The following is a 17,654-nucleotide window of genomic DNA, read 5'->3' as shown; positions in this document are numbered from 1 at the left end:
TAGTATATGTCCATAAAATACTAAGATAAGTCCCATTATTCAAGATGGTATCTGGGTCAAGGTGCCTTGTCCTTGGTAGTCATAAACAGAAGAATGCTTCTGGTCAGTTTTATCTGGCCTTGTAGTTGACACAGGAAGGGGCATTTTGAGTTCACTCAGAGGGCAAGGTATATCCAATCTCCCATATTTACTGACCATGTGACTAGGTAAATCAACTGCCTCTTTTCTTCATCTCTAAACAGCTGTAAGTGGCGGTAATGAGAAAACACCCAGTTCCCAGGGTTGTTGTGAAGATAAAATTATATACTATTTGTAAATTAAGCCCTATAGTAATGCTATCTATTATTATTATTGGGAAGCTAGGTGGCCAAGTGATTAGAGCATGCTGTTTCAGGGAGACTCCTTTTCCCGAGTTCAAATCTGGCCTCAGACACTTACTAGCTGGGTGACCCTGGGCAAGGCATGTGGCCGTTTGCCTCTGTTTCCTCACCTGTAAAATGAGCTGGAGAAGACCAAGAAAACCCCAAATGGGGTCACAGAGTTGGAATGACCAAAAAATGACTAGACAACAAATCATTACTATGTTGTTTCTCCCTTGGGAATGTTCAGCTCCTTGAGGACAGGGACTGTTTTTTGCTTTTTCTTATTTTACTAGCCCAGTGTGTGACATAAAGAAGGCACTTAATAAATGCTCCCTGAATTGACTGATTAGTTTAGGGAAAAACCTCTTTTCTGGAAGGTTATGTTCTTAGATGCTTTCTCCCAACTGAGGAGAAAGGTATTTTTCTAGCGTTATCTTAATGGTTGGATATTCTAAGTCCGACCCCAGACACTTGACACTTACTAGCTGTGTGACCCTGGACAAGTCACTTAACCCCGATTGCCTCACCCCTTCCACCCAAAAAAAAGTGTTGGATATTCTCAGGCCTTATCTCCCTTTATTAGTGATTAGAATGAATGGAATTATCCCAATCTTATGAATCAAGAAGTAGTTGATTTATGGTATGGATGATCCTGCAGGCAAAAGATGAAGTCATTCACTGACTTTCCCTCACAGCATATTTCATAGATGCAGACAAATATTGGAAACCTAAAAGAGAGAGAGTGCAGGTGAAGAAGCAGAGCATAACCAGGGAGGCAGGAAACCTTCCAGTCATATTTATTCTCTCTAAACTTAATTAGGTGGCACAGTGGATAGAGCACTGGCCCTGGAGTCCGAAGGACCTAAATTCAAATCCAGCTTCAGACCAGACACTTGACATTAGCTGTGTGACCCTGGGCAAGTCGCTTAACTCTGATTGCCTCAAAAAATAAAAGTAGGAAAATATGTGTCAAAGTAGAAACGTTTAAGTCACAAGGACTAAAGAACCATGAGATGTTTCTTTTTACATCCTGAACTCTGATTTGGGTGTGAGTTCACAAAGAGTCTGACACCACTTAAAGAAGTCTACTCAGACTATTCACTGGAAGGACAAACACCGAAGCCAAAGCTTAAAGTCTTTGGCGACCTAATGGGAAGACAGGACTCTGCGGGGAAGACAGGACTCTGCGGAAAAGACCCTGATGTTGGGAAAGATTGAAGGCAAAAGGAAGGGGGGCGTGGCAGAGGATGAGATGGAGAGATAGTGCCATGGAAGCAACAGACCAGGAGGTTGGACAGATTTTGGAAGATAGCTGGGAGAGAAGAGCCTAGGGTGCTGTGGTCTGGGGGGTCACAAAGAGCTGGACACGACCCAGTGACTTGAAGAGTGACACCTGATAACATTTGTATCCGTGCTATAAGTGCTATTTAAACATTTTTAATTTACACTATGTGGTCATTTTGTATGTTGTTCTCTTGATTCTGCTTCTGTCACTTTGAATTGGCTCATATAAGTCTGTTTATATTACAGACTTTTTCATATTTGTCATTTATTACTGTGAAATAGCATTCCATTATGTTCCCATACCACAATTTTTCCGAACATTTCCTATTTAATGGACACCAACACTTTGTTTCTAGATCTTTGCTACCACACAAGCCTGTGCACGTCCACATGCACACATGCACACACAGACACATGCAGAGACACAGAAACACACATGCACATACACACTCAGATACATATACACAGACACACAGACATACACAGAGACACAGAAACACACTCACACATATAGACACAGACACACATACACACGCAGACACACAGACATACACAGAGACACAGAAACACACTCACACACACATAGACACAGACACACACATACACACTCAGACACACACACAGATACACACAGACGCACACACGCTGTCATTTTGAAAAGCCCTCCTGCTGCAGCTGTCACTAATGGCCCTGGGCTGTGATCCTGTTACTAAGTCTAAAGCTAAGTCTTTGACACTGCTGCCTCAATCTTCTTTACTGCAGTCCCTAACACTGTACACCTTTCTGCTTGCCACTGCTGCTTTGAATGTCATGACTCTTAGATTTAGACTGTCCAGGCTGCAGTTCTGCATCTTGTGCCTGGGTGCTATTTTTACCTCCTTTCTGCACTGTTGGTTTGGGTTTTTCCACCTGCTTCACATCTCTGTCTAGATGGTGCTAAAAAGGGCCTTTCAGGCAACTGTGAGAATACCGTCTTGTCACGCCCTCACTCCTAGCTGGGTGGCATGTGTCCCTTTGTCTTACTCCACACCTGAAGGGAAAGGAGGCATGTTTCCTTGTATGGTCTACATTTTATAATGTATTTCAAACTGGAGATAAACATTAGGATGATTTCAGATGAGACAAACACATTCATCTTTCTTTGTTGGCCTTTTTGATGTCCATTATGCCTCAATAGCAGCCAGTATACTACTGTGCAAATTATCTTAAAGTTTTGATTGTCCTCAAGAAGGTCCCAAACCACTGGTGGTAAAAGGGGAGGAGCAGAAGCTGTTGGTCTCTGCTGTTTTTTCTCCAGTCACAGAAAACTTGTCATCTAACAGTGAAAAACATAATCATCTGTGTAAAAATATTCAAAATGACTTTATTTATAATAGTAAAAAACTAGGAACTAGTCATATTGCCCAACTACTGAGGAATGGTTAAATATCTTGTGTCATGTCTATTTAATGGAAAAGTTTTACACCCAGAATAACAACAGATAAAAGAACAGAGAAATATGGACATAGAATGTGATAAAGAAGGAAGAAAGAAGGATCATAATATTGGCTCTAAAATGTCTATATACAAAAATAAAAGCAACAAAATCTGATAAGTACACAAACAAAAAAAGTTAAGAGGGAGGCGGTTAGGTGGCACAGTGACTAGAGCACTGGCCCTGGAGTCAGGAGGACCTGAGTTCAAATGTGACCTCAGACACAATACTTACTAGCCGTGTGACCTTGGGCAAGTCACTTAACCCCAAATGCCCTGCCTTCCCCCCTCCAAAAAGCAAAAAAAAAAAGAAAGAGAGAGAGAGAGAGATTAAGAGGAAACACAGATTAAGGCTTTATTTTATTAAAATTAATAAATATTTTCGCTTTTCTGGAAGAGTATAAAATTCAGGCTTATGGTTATATATATAATTGCCCATTTTGCTTATTTGTTTTCACAGATTAAGTTTATAATAAAAATGATTCCTAAAAGAAGGTTCCACTCCCTGTTTATTGGTTATCAGTCACTTACTTTTCTTGCATGTTTTTCTTTTTCAGGATCTTGTATATTTCTCTGACAGTCCCAGGCCCCTGAAGCTTTTGTCCATTAAGTATTTCTTTTTCTAACTCTTCGATGGACTGGAAGGAATAGGACAAAAAGGTAAGGGGGAGGTGGAGTTAGGTGACCTCTGAGATCCCATGATCCTATGTGTGACCGATGCTTAGAATGAATACCCAGTTAATTTAGCATTGACTGAAAAGGCTTGCTAAGATGCAAAGCCATTATCAGTAACATCTTGGTGGCAGAGGCAGCAGCACCAATGTCCTCAAGTCAAATGTGTAATTCATGAAACAAGGAATTAATTCAAATTCGGTCGCCTTGGAGCTCCCAGGACATCAGATCTATAGGGAAAGAGATACTTTGGTCTATAAAGGGGAGATCTTAGCATACTGGGACATTGGCCCATAGAAGGAAGTAACCCCGGGATATCACAAAGTCTATACTTGGGAGACTTTTGTCAGGGAGGGACAGGACATGGCAGGGAAGGGCTGGACTGGCCAGCACATGTGTACTAAGTGTGTGACAACTGGGGTATTGGAAGGAACCTTCCCTCTTTCTTGAAACAGAAGACCTGAATTTGAATTTAGCTTCTAACACTTTTTAGCCATGTGACTATGGGTAAGTCACTTCATCTGTCTAAGCCCAACTATTCCTCTGTAAAGTGGTGATGCCAATATTTCCACCCTTTACCCAAAAGGACTATGATGAAGAAGAAGAGGATTTGTAAACTTTTGTAAACCTACCTGTGTGAGCAATGTATCATTACAGGTTCTAGGAGGCTCTGATTAGGGGCAACAGACACAGGGAATGTTAAATAAAAGTATTCCTTGGGATAGCAAGGTGGAGCAGTGAATAGAGCACTGGCCCTGGAGTCAGGAGGACCTGAGTTCAAATCCAACCTCAAATCCAACCAATTAACCTTGACACTTAATTAGCTGTGTGACCTTGGGCAAGTCACTTAACCCCAATTGCTTTGTCTTCCCCCCTCCTAAAATAAAAGTATTCTTCCCCAAGGAGGTTTCTCATTGGCTGTAAAAGCCAAATCATAGCCAAAGCTACATTGACCTTTTCTACCTTCTTCAACAGCTGGCAACAGGTGTGAGTCAGGGGAGGGGGGAGATCACCCAGGGGTGACATCAGGTGGCTGCTGGCTCAGCCACAACCAGGAAGCTCTCACCCTTGGGTACCCCTTGGGGGAGAGAGAACAGGAACTGATTCTAAGCCAAACTTTCCAGACCAGGACCAGGAGGGAACTTAACAAGGCTAAAAGACTAGCTTGACAGCATGTTAGTTCTGCAAAGGGCTTAGAAGCCACTGAAAGTCCAACTTCCTCATACTACAGGTAAAGAAACTGAGGCCCAGGGAAATAGAATTATTTAAGGATCGTAGATTTGGAGCTGGGAAGAGGCTTGTTGTTTGCCTTCCTCATCTGCGAGTGAGGAAATGAGGTGAGAGGCCACAGAGCCAGGTCAGCAGACTAAATGCAGGGTTCTCTAGTACGGTGTTGTTTCCTGAGCAGGCCAGGGAAGAGCCAGGCCAAGACTGACCCAGCATGCTCATTGCTGCTTCTTTGTTTGTGCTATAGGGGAGTCTGTGTCCATAAGCAAGTCACCTCAAGTTGTTCTTCATGTTCCTTTTTGAAGAGATGAGGTGGACTCCTCACACCTATCAGAAAGCCTCAAGTGCCCTCCCATTAACGCTCACCTTTCCTGTTTGTGCAAAGGCCTCCGCCACTTTCCTGCTCCGACCTCCATAACAGGTGGTGATGAGGTCTGCGATCCCACAGCTTTCCAGGAAGGTGCTGAGCTGCACAGGCCTCTTGCAGAAGATCTTTGCGAAGTTTATCATTTCCAAGAGTCCCAGGCGAATGACCGCTGCCTTGGTGTTATCCCCCTGACCCAAGCCGTCAATGAAACCAGCTCCGAGCGCCACAATATTCTGATGTTAAAAAGAGAGATTTTTAAATGAGAGAATGAGAAAGGGGAAGAAGAGGAAATGAAAGATGCCAAACCCATCAGCTCTAGTCAGAAGGCCAGTAGTGGGAGTGGGTCCAGCTATGGCACCCGGGTCAGAATTCTCTGGTCCTGCTCAGTAAGGGCTTCCCATTTCTGGAGGCTGGCCCAGGGAGGGGGCCCTGACAGGTGCACCTTGGCCATCGCTCCTCAGCCGCCCCCATCACTCACTTTCAGCGCTCCACAGAGCTCCACGGTCTCATCGTCTTCCACTACAGTCATTCGGAAGTTGTCTGTTTCAAACAATTCCTTAAAGATCTTCCCGTATTTCTTGTTCGTGCATCCTGAGGGAGGAGAGCCAGCAGACACGGCGTCCTGAGCTACTGGCCTCCATCACAGAGAAATTACAGCAAGACAGGACCCTGATTCCCCTTATTTTCATAATCTACTAAAGAGGTTTTATTCTCATCTATAAAAGGATATTAATATCTGCCCTGCCTGTCTCACGGAGTTTGTTGTCAGTATCAAGAGAGATGATGGATGTGAAAACACTTTGTAAACCGCATAGCATTATCAAGTATTATTATTTTGAGGGGGAAGGTGGGCGGTTTCCCTTCGTGAAATGCCTGAACTGAACTTGGTGAACACAGGATAGAAGGGTACTAAAACAGTAATAACTCACATTTCTTTGGCATTTTAGAGTTTACAAAGTACCTTCCTCACAAGAAAACTGTAAGATAGGGAGCACAAATGAGTCCATTTTACAAGTGACTTGCTCAAGGTCACACGGTTAAATAGCAGACCGGGGACTTGAACCAAAGTCTCCCTACTCCACGTCCAGGGCCTTTTCCACAGGGTGTTGCACCTCACTAAAAGATACCATCCAGGGGCATAGAGGCAATAGTTTTCTCATAGAATATTGTGGTCTGTATGCAGTAGGAGCTTAATAAGCATCCACTAAATTAAATTTAATTGTCACCAGCTGCCAGGAGAATCTCCAGAGGCCAAATTGAAACTGAGGCTTAAAGTCGTCTGCCTGGGGACATGTTAGAGTGGATGCTTTCTGTGCCAATGTATGCCCCCCTGGCTCCTTTGCTTCCTGTGTTCTTTCCTCATCCAGGTTTCATTGTTCTCTCAGCCTTTATTTGTTATATTGGTCTTTTGGGCCCAACCAACCAAATGACTCATTGACAAAGTCTGAAGTTTTGAGGTTTTTGTTTTGGGGAAATTGATTTCATTAGTATGAGGAGGAGTTCCTGGGTGAGGGAACTCATTCTAGCGATGCAAATGGAAACTTCTTTGCAATTTATTATTTTAAATTGCTTGGGGCACCAAGAGATTAGATGACTTGCCCTCACAGCCAGCGAGTGTGTCAGGGGGGACCTGTAACACAGGTCTTTCTGACTCTAAGAGAAGCTTTCCAGTCTTTGAGCTATGCGGCCTCTCAGGAATCCCTATATGAGAAGCAAATAAACCACCTTGATTGACAGAGGTTGAATGATTCTTCACAAATACATGTTTTTGTCTCATTCTCTGCCTCTCATCACTCCTTAACCTCCTAATCCCTAGGATACTGAATCCTAACTGCCTAACAGTCAACCCTTTCACTCCCCGGTCCCCACAATCCCTGTCCTCTCGTTCCCATCCACCCTAACCCTATTCCTTCTCAGCTCTGATCATTTCTTTCATTGTGTGCTCCGGGATCCCTATTCTATAATTAACAAAGTTCCTCTCTTCTTAGACCTTTCCCTCTTGTGCTCCTTCCACTTAATGATGCTCACAGAGACCTGGCTAGCCCCCCGATGATGCTGTATCCCTGACCATTCTCTCTGTGCCACCTAGCCGCCCTTCTTTCTTTCTTTCTTTCTTTTTGCTTTTTGGAGGGGCAATTGGGGTTAAGTGACTTCTTAAAGAGACCTGGGTACACAGCCTTCTTTTCCACCCCAAACTCCTGCTCTTATATAAGAGAATTTCAATGCACATATTGATGTTTCCTCAAAAACCCCAACTTCCCAGTTCCTCATTTTCCTCTCATCACCTACCCCTCCATGTCCCTCAGCCACTCACAATGATGATTTACCCTTGATCTCATCTGTACATAGGTACTATACAGCTATATGAATGTTAGCTATTATCACATGAAAGAAAGATTCCTCTCCTTTAAAAGTTTTTTAAAATACAGAAATGAAAGCTTTATTTGGCCAGAGCCTTTCTCTGCAACTAATGACATAACCAAATGGGTTTTTTTGTTGTCATTTGTGTAACTTATGATAATGGCAGTTTTCCTGGTACTAAAACAGCTTTGCAGTCTTTCAGTCACGAGAGATCCCACAGCATCCCTCAGACACTCTAGTCACTGCCCTGACCTGGCTTCTGGATAGAGCAGATAATGCCAGAGGCTGCCCACCTTCCTTATTGTTGGTACCTGCTAGCCCTGCTCATGCGGAAACAGCATGAGGTCACGACAAAGTCATTCCCTGCTGTCCTGTCTGCTGCTAGAGTTGTGCAGAGGACACTCTCATAGCAAATGAGCAAAGCTTTTATTCAGCTACAAGAAGCAGGGGTTTTACTCACCTCCATGTCACAGAGTCCATAGGGCAACCACTATAAAGTAGTAAGAAGAGGCTGGCAATTTTTCCCAGGAATGGTTTTATCTGAACTACATCTAAAATGATGAGAAGCATGAGATAGCAATAAAAGGGACTAGATAGAATTGGGACCTATGATTTCATTGGCACAGGTTGCTTCAGGTGAGGAATTTCCTGTGGTAAAACAGGTGAGCACCTTCTATCCTTAGAGAGCTGCCTAGAGGTACTGAGGGGTTAAAGATAGACTTGTCCAGGGTCACACAGCCAAGGATGTATCAGAGGTGGGGCTGGCTCTCTAGCCACTAAGGGTCTTACCACCACCATCACCACTACATTAATAAGAATTTTTATTCTTAAAACAAGGGATAAGTAAAATGCTGCCCAGTGTAGCATGAGCACCCACTCTTCCTTTCCTTAGGAGACAGTTTAGAGCTTTAGACTGGACATAGGGACCTTTGGTCTTCCTTCCCTTGAAGGTCCCCATCCCAAGAGGCCCTGTCTATCCCCAACTTCATTCTCTGAGAAAGAAAAGGCATTAGCTTGAATGAATTGCCTAGAACATTCATTACCAATGGTGGCCTCACAGAACTTCTCATCAGCCACCTCGTTAGCGATGTTAGCCCCCATCAACACACTTATTTCAATGCCAAGCATTTCTCGGATGATATCAGAGGTCAGCCTTAAGGGCCCAGGACTTTCATGAATTCCCTGGTCAAAAAGAACAAGTCGGAGAAAAGAAGAAGGTAAGTTGTGCTTCAGTCAGTCAGAATGAAGAAATGATAAACCCAGAAGACATCACTGGAAAGAGTTATTTTAACACATTTTCTTTGGTTTACTCAACTTGTCCTTGGGTGAGGAAGGACTAGGAAAAGGCCTGTGGGTGGGCTGCAGAGCACGAATATGCTTTCTCTTCCTCAGTGCCCTTGAACAGTTCTCCTTACTTACTTATTTACAGGCTTAAGTATGATACCCTACGTGTGTCCTCCAAGGCCTTCTGCTTTTGTCCCTCTACCAAAGTGGTTTCCAAAAGTTTGGATTCTTAATCTACTTCAGCAGAAGAAATGACTTACAGACTGTCTTCCTCTTCTTATCCACCCCCTGCCTTTCCGTGACGAAAAATAACACCCCCAAAAGCTTTTATCAGCCAGTATCAATGGAAAGAATAAGAGTGGGCTTGTTTTTCTTTCAACAAGGAGTATATATAATAAGTTACTAACCTATGACCAAAAGAAAAGCACTGCCACTGTATAATTATACAAACATTAAATCTATTTAAAATTAGTCTATTTTATTTTATTTTTTTTAAGCAATCGGGGTTAAGTAACTTACTCAAGGTTACATGGCCAGTTATTTCTGGGTGTGGTGCTGAGTATCTGAGCCCGGATTTGATCCAGGTCATCCCGACACTGGAGCCGGTGCTCTTACTCACTGAGCCACCTGGCCGTCCCTAAGCAATTGGGGTTAAGTAACTTGCTCAAGGTTACACGGCCAGGTGTTTCTGGGTGGGTGCTAAGTGTCTGAGCCTGGGATTCGATCTCCAGGTCTTCGCGACACTGGAGCCGGTGCTCTTACTCGCTGTGCTACCTGGCTGCCCCAAAATTAGTCTATTTTCTAGACAAGGGCAATGGGGATGGCTAAGGGTCTGGAAATTATACCATTATAAGGACTGGTTGAACAAAACAGAGAAGAGAAGCCTCAGTTTCTATACCTGTGAAGAGGTTTCCTGGATAACAAGTATTAAACTTGTTCTCTGTGGCTTCCTATGGCAGATTGAGAATCAACAAGTAGACGTTACATTAAAGCAGCATTCAGTCAGTCAACAATCATTTACTAAGCACCGACCATGTTCCAGGCACTGTCCTAAAGTGCATTTTCAGCTCAATATGAGGAAAAAATTACGTCAAAATTAGGGTTGTCCAAAAGTGGAATGTATATTCTTGTCACTGTAAGTGTACAAGAAACAGATCTATCTCAGGAATGTGGATTAATTACAGATAAGTTAGCTCCAGAGTGAGAAGGGTAATCCTTCCTCAAAGACCATCGAACTCGCCTTGAGAATGCCCAGGAAGGGACCCTGTTCACCACTTTCTGGTAAACCTTACCTGGATGGAGTTTATGTCAATATAATGTAGCTAGAGCCAGACTCCTATTCTCCAGACACAGACCCCTGTGCTCCCACACTCTCTTGGAGTAATAACTACTATTAAGAGCTAGCATTTATATAGTGTCTTAAGGCTTGCAAAGTGCTTTACAAACATAATTTTATCCTTACAACAACCCTGGGAGGTAGATGCTATTATTATTCCCATTTCAAAGAGGCTGTAAGAGATTAAGTGACTTACCCAGAGTCATATAGTTACTAAGCAGATTTGAACTTGGTTCATCCCATCTGTGTGCCATTGTGGCTGCCTGTTGGACGTGTTAGAGAAGTTAATCAGGGAAAGCTTCTAACTCTCCCACCTGGTTACTGACTACAGGAATTGTAATGCAGAAGATAAATGCAGGGTATTACCAGTAAGGGAAACAAGTTTGCATAAAGCAGCATTGTCTGAGTGAAAATGAAATGAACTGAATGATTTTTAAAAGTTCTGCAGTGGGCAGTAGGGCAGCTCAATGATCCCAATAAGACTTGTATTTATCATTATCAGAGATAATGTTTGAAGCTTTGCTTCACTGACTTTATCTATTCACTGGATTCAATGTGAGATGAGAGGCAGGGTGGCAGAGCAGGTAAGACTACTGAACCTGAAGTTAGGAAGAGCCGTATTCAGATCTTGCCTCTGACACTAATTGGCTGCTGACCATGAGCAAGCAAATTAACCTGAGCCCTGATTTCCACATTTGTTAAATGCGGATTAGGATACCTATTAGTATCTACTTCACAGGGTTAAAGGCTTGAATGAGATCACACACACACACACACACACACACACTAACATCTCTAGCCACTAAGTCGGGGCCTTACCACCACCACCCCTAGCACCACATTAATTACTAATAATAATTATTATTTACATCTATATAGCACTTTAAATTTGAACAGGATTTTATGTATATATATATATGTGTGTGTGTGTGTGTGTGTATTATACCTAGCAAGCTTCAGAGTTCAGTGTAATTTGTAAATTATTATTATTGTGCCATGGAAAAGTGAATCTTTGCCTAGACAGCCATGAATATTATGATATAGAATTGTTAGATAAATTGGACCCTGATTGTAGTTGATATGGGAGGGAAGACTATAGAGATGAAACATTTTCCCTGTGGAACAGATGTTGGTTTTAACTATGTTGAGAGGTCCAGTACAAGGCAAAAAATCAGTCATTTTGGTTCAGGGATCAAATCCCTGGAAAAGAGACAGATTTACAAGGAAATCCAGAATCATCACCGTCCAAGGACAGAGGAGAGTCAACAAGAGTTTGAGTAAACCTACTGACCACTCACTCCACAGAGTACTTAACCCAAGTACTTCTTTACAACACTGGACACATCAACAGACATAACCTTATGACATATCTAAACAACAGGAGAAATATTAATTGTTCATGGGTAGAACAAGCCAAGATAATAAAAATTACAATTCTACCCAAATTAATGAACTTATTTAGTGCCATACCAATAAAACTACCAAGGAATTACTTTATAGAGCTAGAAAAAATAACAAAATTCATCTAGAGGAATAAAAGGTCAAGAATAGCAAGGTAGGGGTGGCCAGGTAGCACAGTGAGTAAGAGCACCGGCTCTAGTGTCGGGATGACCTGGGTTCACATCCGGGCTCAAATACTTAGCACCACACCCAAAAATAACTGGCCGAGTAACCTTGAACAAGTTACTTAACCCCAATTGCTTTAAAAAAAAGAAAAGAAAAGAAAAAAAAGAGAATAGCAAGGTAATCAGTGAAAAAATGTGAACATGTAAATATGTACATAGCAGTACCAGATTTCAAACTATGCTATAAAGCAGTAACCATCAAAGCAATCTGATTCTGGCTAAGAAATAGAGTGGTTGACACACTTACTAGCCATGTGACTCTGGGCAAGTCCCTTAACCCCAATTGCCCTCCAAAAAGCAAAAAAAGAAATAGAGTGGTAGATCACCAGAACAGATTGGGTACACAATACAGAGTAGTAAATCACCATAGTAATCAAATGTTTGATAAATTCAAAGTTCCAAGCTATTTAGGCAACAACTCACTATTTGACAAAAACTTCTGAGAAAACTAGAAAGCAGAATGGCAGAAACTAGGTCTAGACTAACATCTCACACCATATACCAAGATAAGGTGTAAAAATGGATAAATGATTTAGATATAAAGGGTGATATCTTAAGCATAGGAGAGCATGGAAAAAAGTTCCCTGTCAGATCTATGAATAAGGGAAAAATTTATGACTAAACAAGAGACAAAGGTCATGGGATGTAAAATGAATAATTCTGATTACATTAAATTTAAAAGTTCTTTCACAAACAAAAAAATGCAACCAAAATTAGAAGGAAAAACAGCAGGAAATTGAGGGAAAATTTGTTGCAAGTTTCTCTGATAAAGGCTTCATTTCTCAAATATATAGGGAGCTGAGCCAAATTTATAAAAAAACAAGAGCCATTACCCAATTAATAAATGGTCAAAAGATATGAATAAGCAGTTTTCAGAAGAAGAAATCAAAACTATCAATAGTCACATGAAAAAATGACTACATCATTATTGATTAGATAAATACAAATTAAAACAACTCTGAAGTACCACCTCAGACCCATCAGATTGACTAACATGACAGAAAGGAAAATGGAAATTTTGGAGGGGATGTGGAAAAATAGGGACATTAATGTACCATGGGGTAGTCAACTAGTCCAACCATTCTAGAAAACAATTTGGAACTATGCCCAAAGGGCTATAAGACTGTGCGTGTCCTTTGACCCAACAATACAACTTGTTAGGTCTGTATCCTAAAGAGAAGAAAGAGAAAAGGAAAAAAGACCTAAATATAAAAAAAAGATTTATAGCAGCTCTTTTTTTTTGTGGTGGCAAAGAATTGGAAATTTAAGGGGATGCCCAACATTGGGGAATGGCTGGATAAGTTGTGGTATATGATTATGGCAGAATACTATTGTGCTGTAAGAAATGTCAAAGTGGATGGCTTCAAAAAAATTTGGGAAGGCCCATGAGCTGATACAAAATGTAGTGAGCAGAACAATATACATAGTTAACAGCAAAATTGTAATTACAATTAACTGTGAAAGATTTAGTTACTCTGACCAATACAGTGATCCACAACAATTCCAAAGGATTCATGATGAAAAAATGTTATCAGCCTCCAGATAACAAACTCTGAATGCAGACTGAATATTTTCTTCCACTTGCTTTTTTTTTTCAACATGGCTAACTAATGTGGAAATATGTTTTGCATGACTTCATATTGCTTGCTTTCTCAATGGGTGGGGGAAGAGCTGGAGAGAAGGAATTTGAAACTCAAAATAAAAAAGAATCTCACATGAAAAACTTTCTACCTATACTTCCACTTCCTTTTATCTTTGCATGGGAATTTTAATATAATCATCAGAGGGGACATTGAAACTGTGATTTCATTGGTAAAGGGATTGCCCAGTGAGGACACTCCCTCTACCAATGCAGATCATCTCTTGTTATGCAGCTTCTAATCTTAGAATTCTCTGGGGCACTAAGACACTATATGACAGAGTTATGACTTGGATGGCTCAAGTCTTCCTGAATCTGTAGCCAGCTCTCTATCTACAAGGCCACAAAGCCTCTCACTTCATATTTACACCTGTAATAAGAAGACTTATACTATAATAATAATTATAATAATAATTCCGGCCTTTATAACCTAACATTGATGTGGTAGGCTGATCTCATTCCTCACACGGAAGAGGCTGGGAACCGTATTTCTGGAAGACATAATGGAAATACATGGAAAACTTGGGAGGATGCACTGATGTTGTGTAACTGGTTCTAGTCTACTAACCACATGGTTAAGAAGAAGGAGCCTCATAGATTAGCTGCAATTGCATGGCCAGTAAAGGAGTATGTTGAGAAGGCACTAATCGATATCATCTTTTCTTTCTTAGTTGACTTCTTTCAGGTTGGCAGCATTCTGAAGAGAAGCAATATTGTGAGGGAAGAAGCCTTGGGCCTTCCCCATCTGAAGCAGGTATGTGGCCTGTGACTATGTCCTTGGTTGTTGTCTATGTGTTTTTTTTTTTCATTTTAGGTGAATATAATTGGAAAGGACTACAACTTTGTGAGTTTCAGTTAGTCAGAAGAGAAAGTTACCCAAGATCTAGACATTGAGTCAATGCTGAGTTTTTCATCTAGTCCAGTTCTGAATCCCTGAGGAGGAACTTTTAGGACCCAACCAAGTAGTAGCTGAGCAGGTTCCACCATGCTGAATATGGTGGGGCCAATGAAACTGGTAAGTCTGAGTTCACTCCCCCAAGAGATGGTAGTGCTATAGGTGTGAGTGGGCTCTCTTGGGTAATAAGAGAATTATTCTATATTGGCTTCGTTATTGCCATTTCCAGTAAGCCACATAACTAGCTAGCACTTGCAGAATTGGCTGACATCAAACTTTAGCTCTAGTGATGAACTAGTTAGTGAGAAGGTAATTTCAGGCTCAGCTTTAAATAAATAAGTAAACAGGTTTACTTAAGATAAGCAAGTCAAATAACTAGGTGGAGCTCCAATGTTGATGGTCAGTCTGCAAATTTCTAGTCATGTTCCTAGAGTTTACGGGCCAGTTTATTATTTTATCTGATATAGATCTTTTTCCCCTTTTGCTACCTGTTCTTTGATGAATAAGTCTTTACCTTCCTCTTCTGCCCTCTGTAAAATGTCATGGTGCCCATCCTGCCTAAATAACTAAGACCTATATAAGGCTACTCAGGGATCACTGGTTTTTGTATTTCATAGGACTACACTCTGAGCATATGATAAACTGGTTATTAAAATGTTGCTGTGTGCTAATGAGTATGATTGGCAGTAATACCTATCAACAAATCCTTGGACATTTTTTATGTCATTCCCAGGTGCTGGGGGCAGGGCAATGTTTATACTTCAGTTGTTATATCTTTGAAGTAAATATATCTTTTTAAAAACTAATTTCTGTTAATTGGTTAAATAGAACTAGGGTGCTAGTCACTGGTGGCTGACAGTTGGAAGGAAGCAGATGGAAAGGGGGATGGAGCCAATAACTATAGATAAAATAACCAAGCCCTCGTGGGTACCCCTAAAGCCCTAAGGGGACAATGGAATCAATCCCACTCTTGGACATATAAATAATGCATCATTATTAAATTTCATCTTGTTAGAAGTAGCCCATCATCCTAACCTTTTGGGATTCCAGTTGTCTTCCAACATGTTGCTTATCTTTACTAGTTCTTGTGTCATCTGAAAATCTGAGAAGCATACTAACTATACCTTTATTCAAGTCATTGAAAAGATATTGAGCAGAAAAGGGCCAAGGAGAACAATCTTCTAGAGTTACCTCCATGTTGATATAAACCAATTAAAGTTATTGCTCCTTGGGTCTGGCCTTTCATCCAGTTCTGAATCCACCTAACTATACATATTATCATCTAGCTCATGTCTCTTCATCTTGTACATAAAGATATCAAGAAATATTTAGGGGGCAGCCAGGTGGCTCAGCAAGTAAGAGCACCAGTTCCAGTGTCGGGATGACCTGGGGATCGAATCCGGGCTCAGATACTTAGCACCACACCCAGAAATAACTGGCCGTGTAACCATGAGCAAGTTACTTAACCCCAATTGCTTAAAAAAAAAAAAGAAATATTTAGTCAAACACCTTTCTAAAATTCATGTATCCTGTGTCTATGGCATTCCCCTGATCTACTGGTCTAAGAATCTTGTCAAAAAATGAAAAGTGTTTAATCTGGCATGATGCATTGTTAGTTTTTTCTTTTTAATATTTTATTTTTCCCAATTACATGTAAAAACAATTTTTTTGCTTTTTTATTTTTGGAGGGGGGAGGGCAGGGCAATTGGGGTTGAATGACTTGCCCAAGATCACATAGCTAGTAAGTGTTAAGTGTCTAAAACCAGATTTGAATTCAGATCCTCCTGACTCCAGGGCCGGTGCTCTATTCACTGTGCCACCTAGCCACCCCTGTAAAAACAATTTTTAATCTTCATTTTTTATAGTTTTGAATTCTAAATTCGGTCCCATTTTCCTTTCCCTCCTCCTTCATTAAGAAGGCAAGCAATTTGATAAAGGTTATATATGTTCAGTCAGGCACGATGCATTGTTGATAAACCCATATTGGCTCAAAGTGACCACCATATATCTCCTAACTGGTCACAAACTATCCTTTTAGTAATTTTTTCTAGAATTTTGCCAGGAACATAAGTCAAAACCACTGGAAGAATCTATCCTCTTCCTCTTTTGAAGATCAGGTAATTTCTCTACAATCCTGTAACAAACACCTCTTTTGTTTGCTTTTTAAACACAGAACACCAGTAGCCCAGCAACCCCATTCAATAGTTATTTCAGTACCCTGCGAACTAGTTTGTCTGGGTCTGATGACTTGAATAGACTAATACAAATCACAGGCTCATAGATTCAGAGGCAGAAAGGACCTAGGCCATATAATCCAATCCCTCAATTTTATAGATGGAGAAATAGAGCCCCAGGGAGGCGAAATTACTTTCTCAGTGTCAAGATGATAGTCAGGAGCAGAGTTAGACTCTAAAATTAGTATTCTTCATTGTTTCTCAAAGTCTATATAAATGCAGCCGTGTAACAGAGCTTAGAAGGAAAACATTTTGGCAGCAAATCTACCTTTCTGTATTTTGCAATTTACTTTTTTTTTTTTTTTTGGTTTCTTAAGACTTCAGAACAAGTCTCTATCTTTGCATTCCTGAAATCTAAGGGGAAAAGGGCTGTAAGTAAACCTTTTAAATGTTAGCTCTTTCCTGGTTCATTAAAAAGAGGAAAGTTTGTGTGAATCAGAAACCATCCAAAGGGTAAATAGGATCTGATTAGAAAATGTAATTGAATACTTGGGATTTTACAAATTAAAGTGAATTAGAAATAAATTTAGAAATAACTTTTTAATTGGTATGTTTTAAACTTAGAAATTTTGCTGTAAATTATATGAGATTCCTACCTATTTTTCTAATAGATTATATACTTGAATTTTTTAGAACTGTTTTGCTTCTTGCCCACAAAAAGAGAAACTTATTTAAGAAAGCAACTTGAGGGGCAGCTAGGTGGCGCAGTGAGTAAAGCGCCAGCCCTGGAGTCAGGAGGACCCAAGTTTGGTTCCAGCCTCAGACACTTAACACCCACACACACACAAAAAAAAACTAGCCTTGTAACCCTGGGCAAGTTACTTAACCCCAATTGCCCTCCAAAAAGCAAAGAAAGAAAGAAAGAAAGAAAGAAAGAAAGAAAGAAAGAAAGAAA

At 40.8% G+C, this 17,654-nt stretch overlaps 1 protein-coding gene across 1 annotated transcript in view; it reads right to left on the bottom strand.

Annotated features, from left to right (window-relative positions):
* Nucleotides 1-981: 981 nt before the first annotated feature.
* LOC138143772 (glycerol-3-phosphate dehydrogenase 1-like protein) overlaps nt 982-17,654 on the bottom strand; it is a 40,281-nt gene continuing 23,608 nt past the window's right edge. The window contains exons 5-9 of the mRNA XM_069065045.1: nt 8,790-8,928; nt 5,864-5,976; nt 5,385-5,618; nt 3,651-3,757; nt 982-1,090 (exon numbers count right to left, since the gene is read on the bottom strand). Of these exons, the coding sequence (XP_068921146.1) occupies nt 982-1,090; nt 3,651-3,757; nt 5,385-5,618; nt 5,864-5,976; nt 8,790-8,928 (702 nt within the window). The remainder of the gene's footprint in view (nt 1,091-3,650; nt 3,758-5,384; nt 5,619-5,863; nt 5,977-8,789; nt 8,929-17,654) is intronic.

This window comes from Petaurus breviceps, unplaced genomic scaffold (assembly GCF_028583685.1).
Source record: "Petaurus breviceps papuanus isolate PSGF00001 unplaced genomic scaffold, PetGlider_PUasm1.0 90654, whole genome shotgun sequence".
NCBI lineage: Eukaryota > Metazoa > Chordata > Mammalia > Diprotodontia > Petauridae > Petaurus > Petaurus breviceps.
The sequence above is the reverse complement of the archived record's forward strand: the minus strand, read 5'-3'. Positions and strand labels throughout refer to the sequence as shown.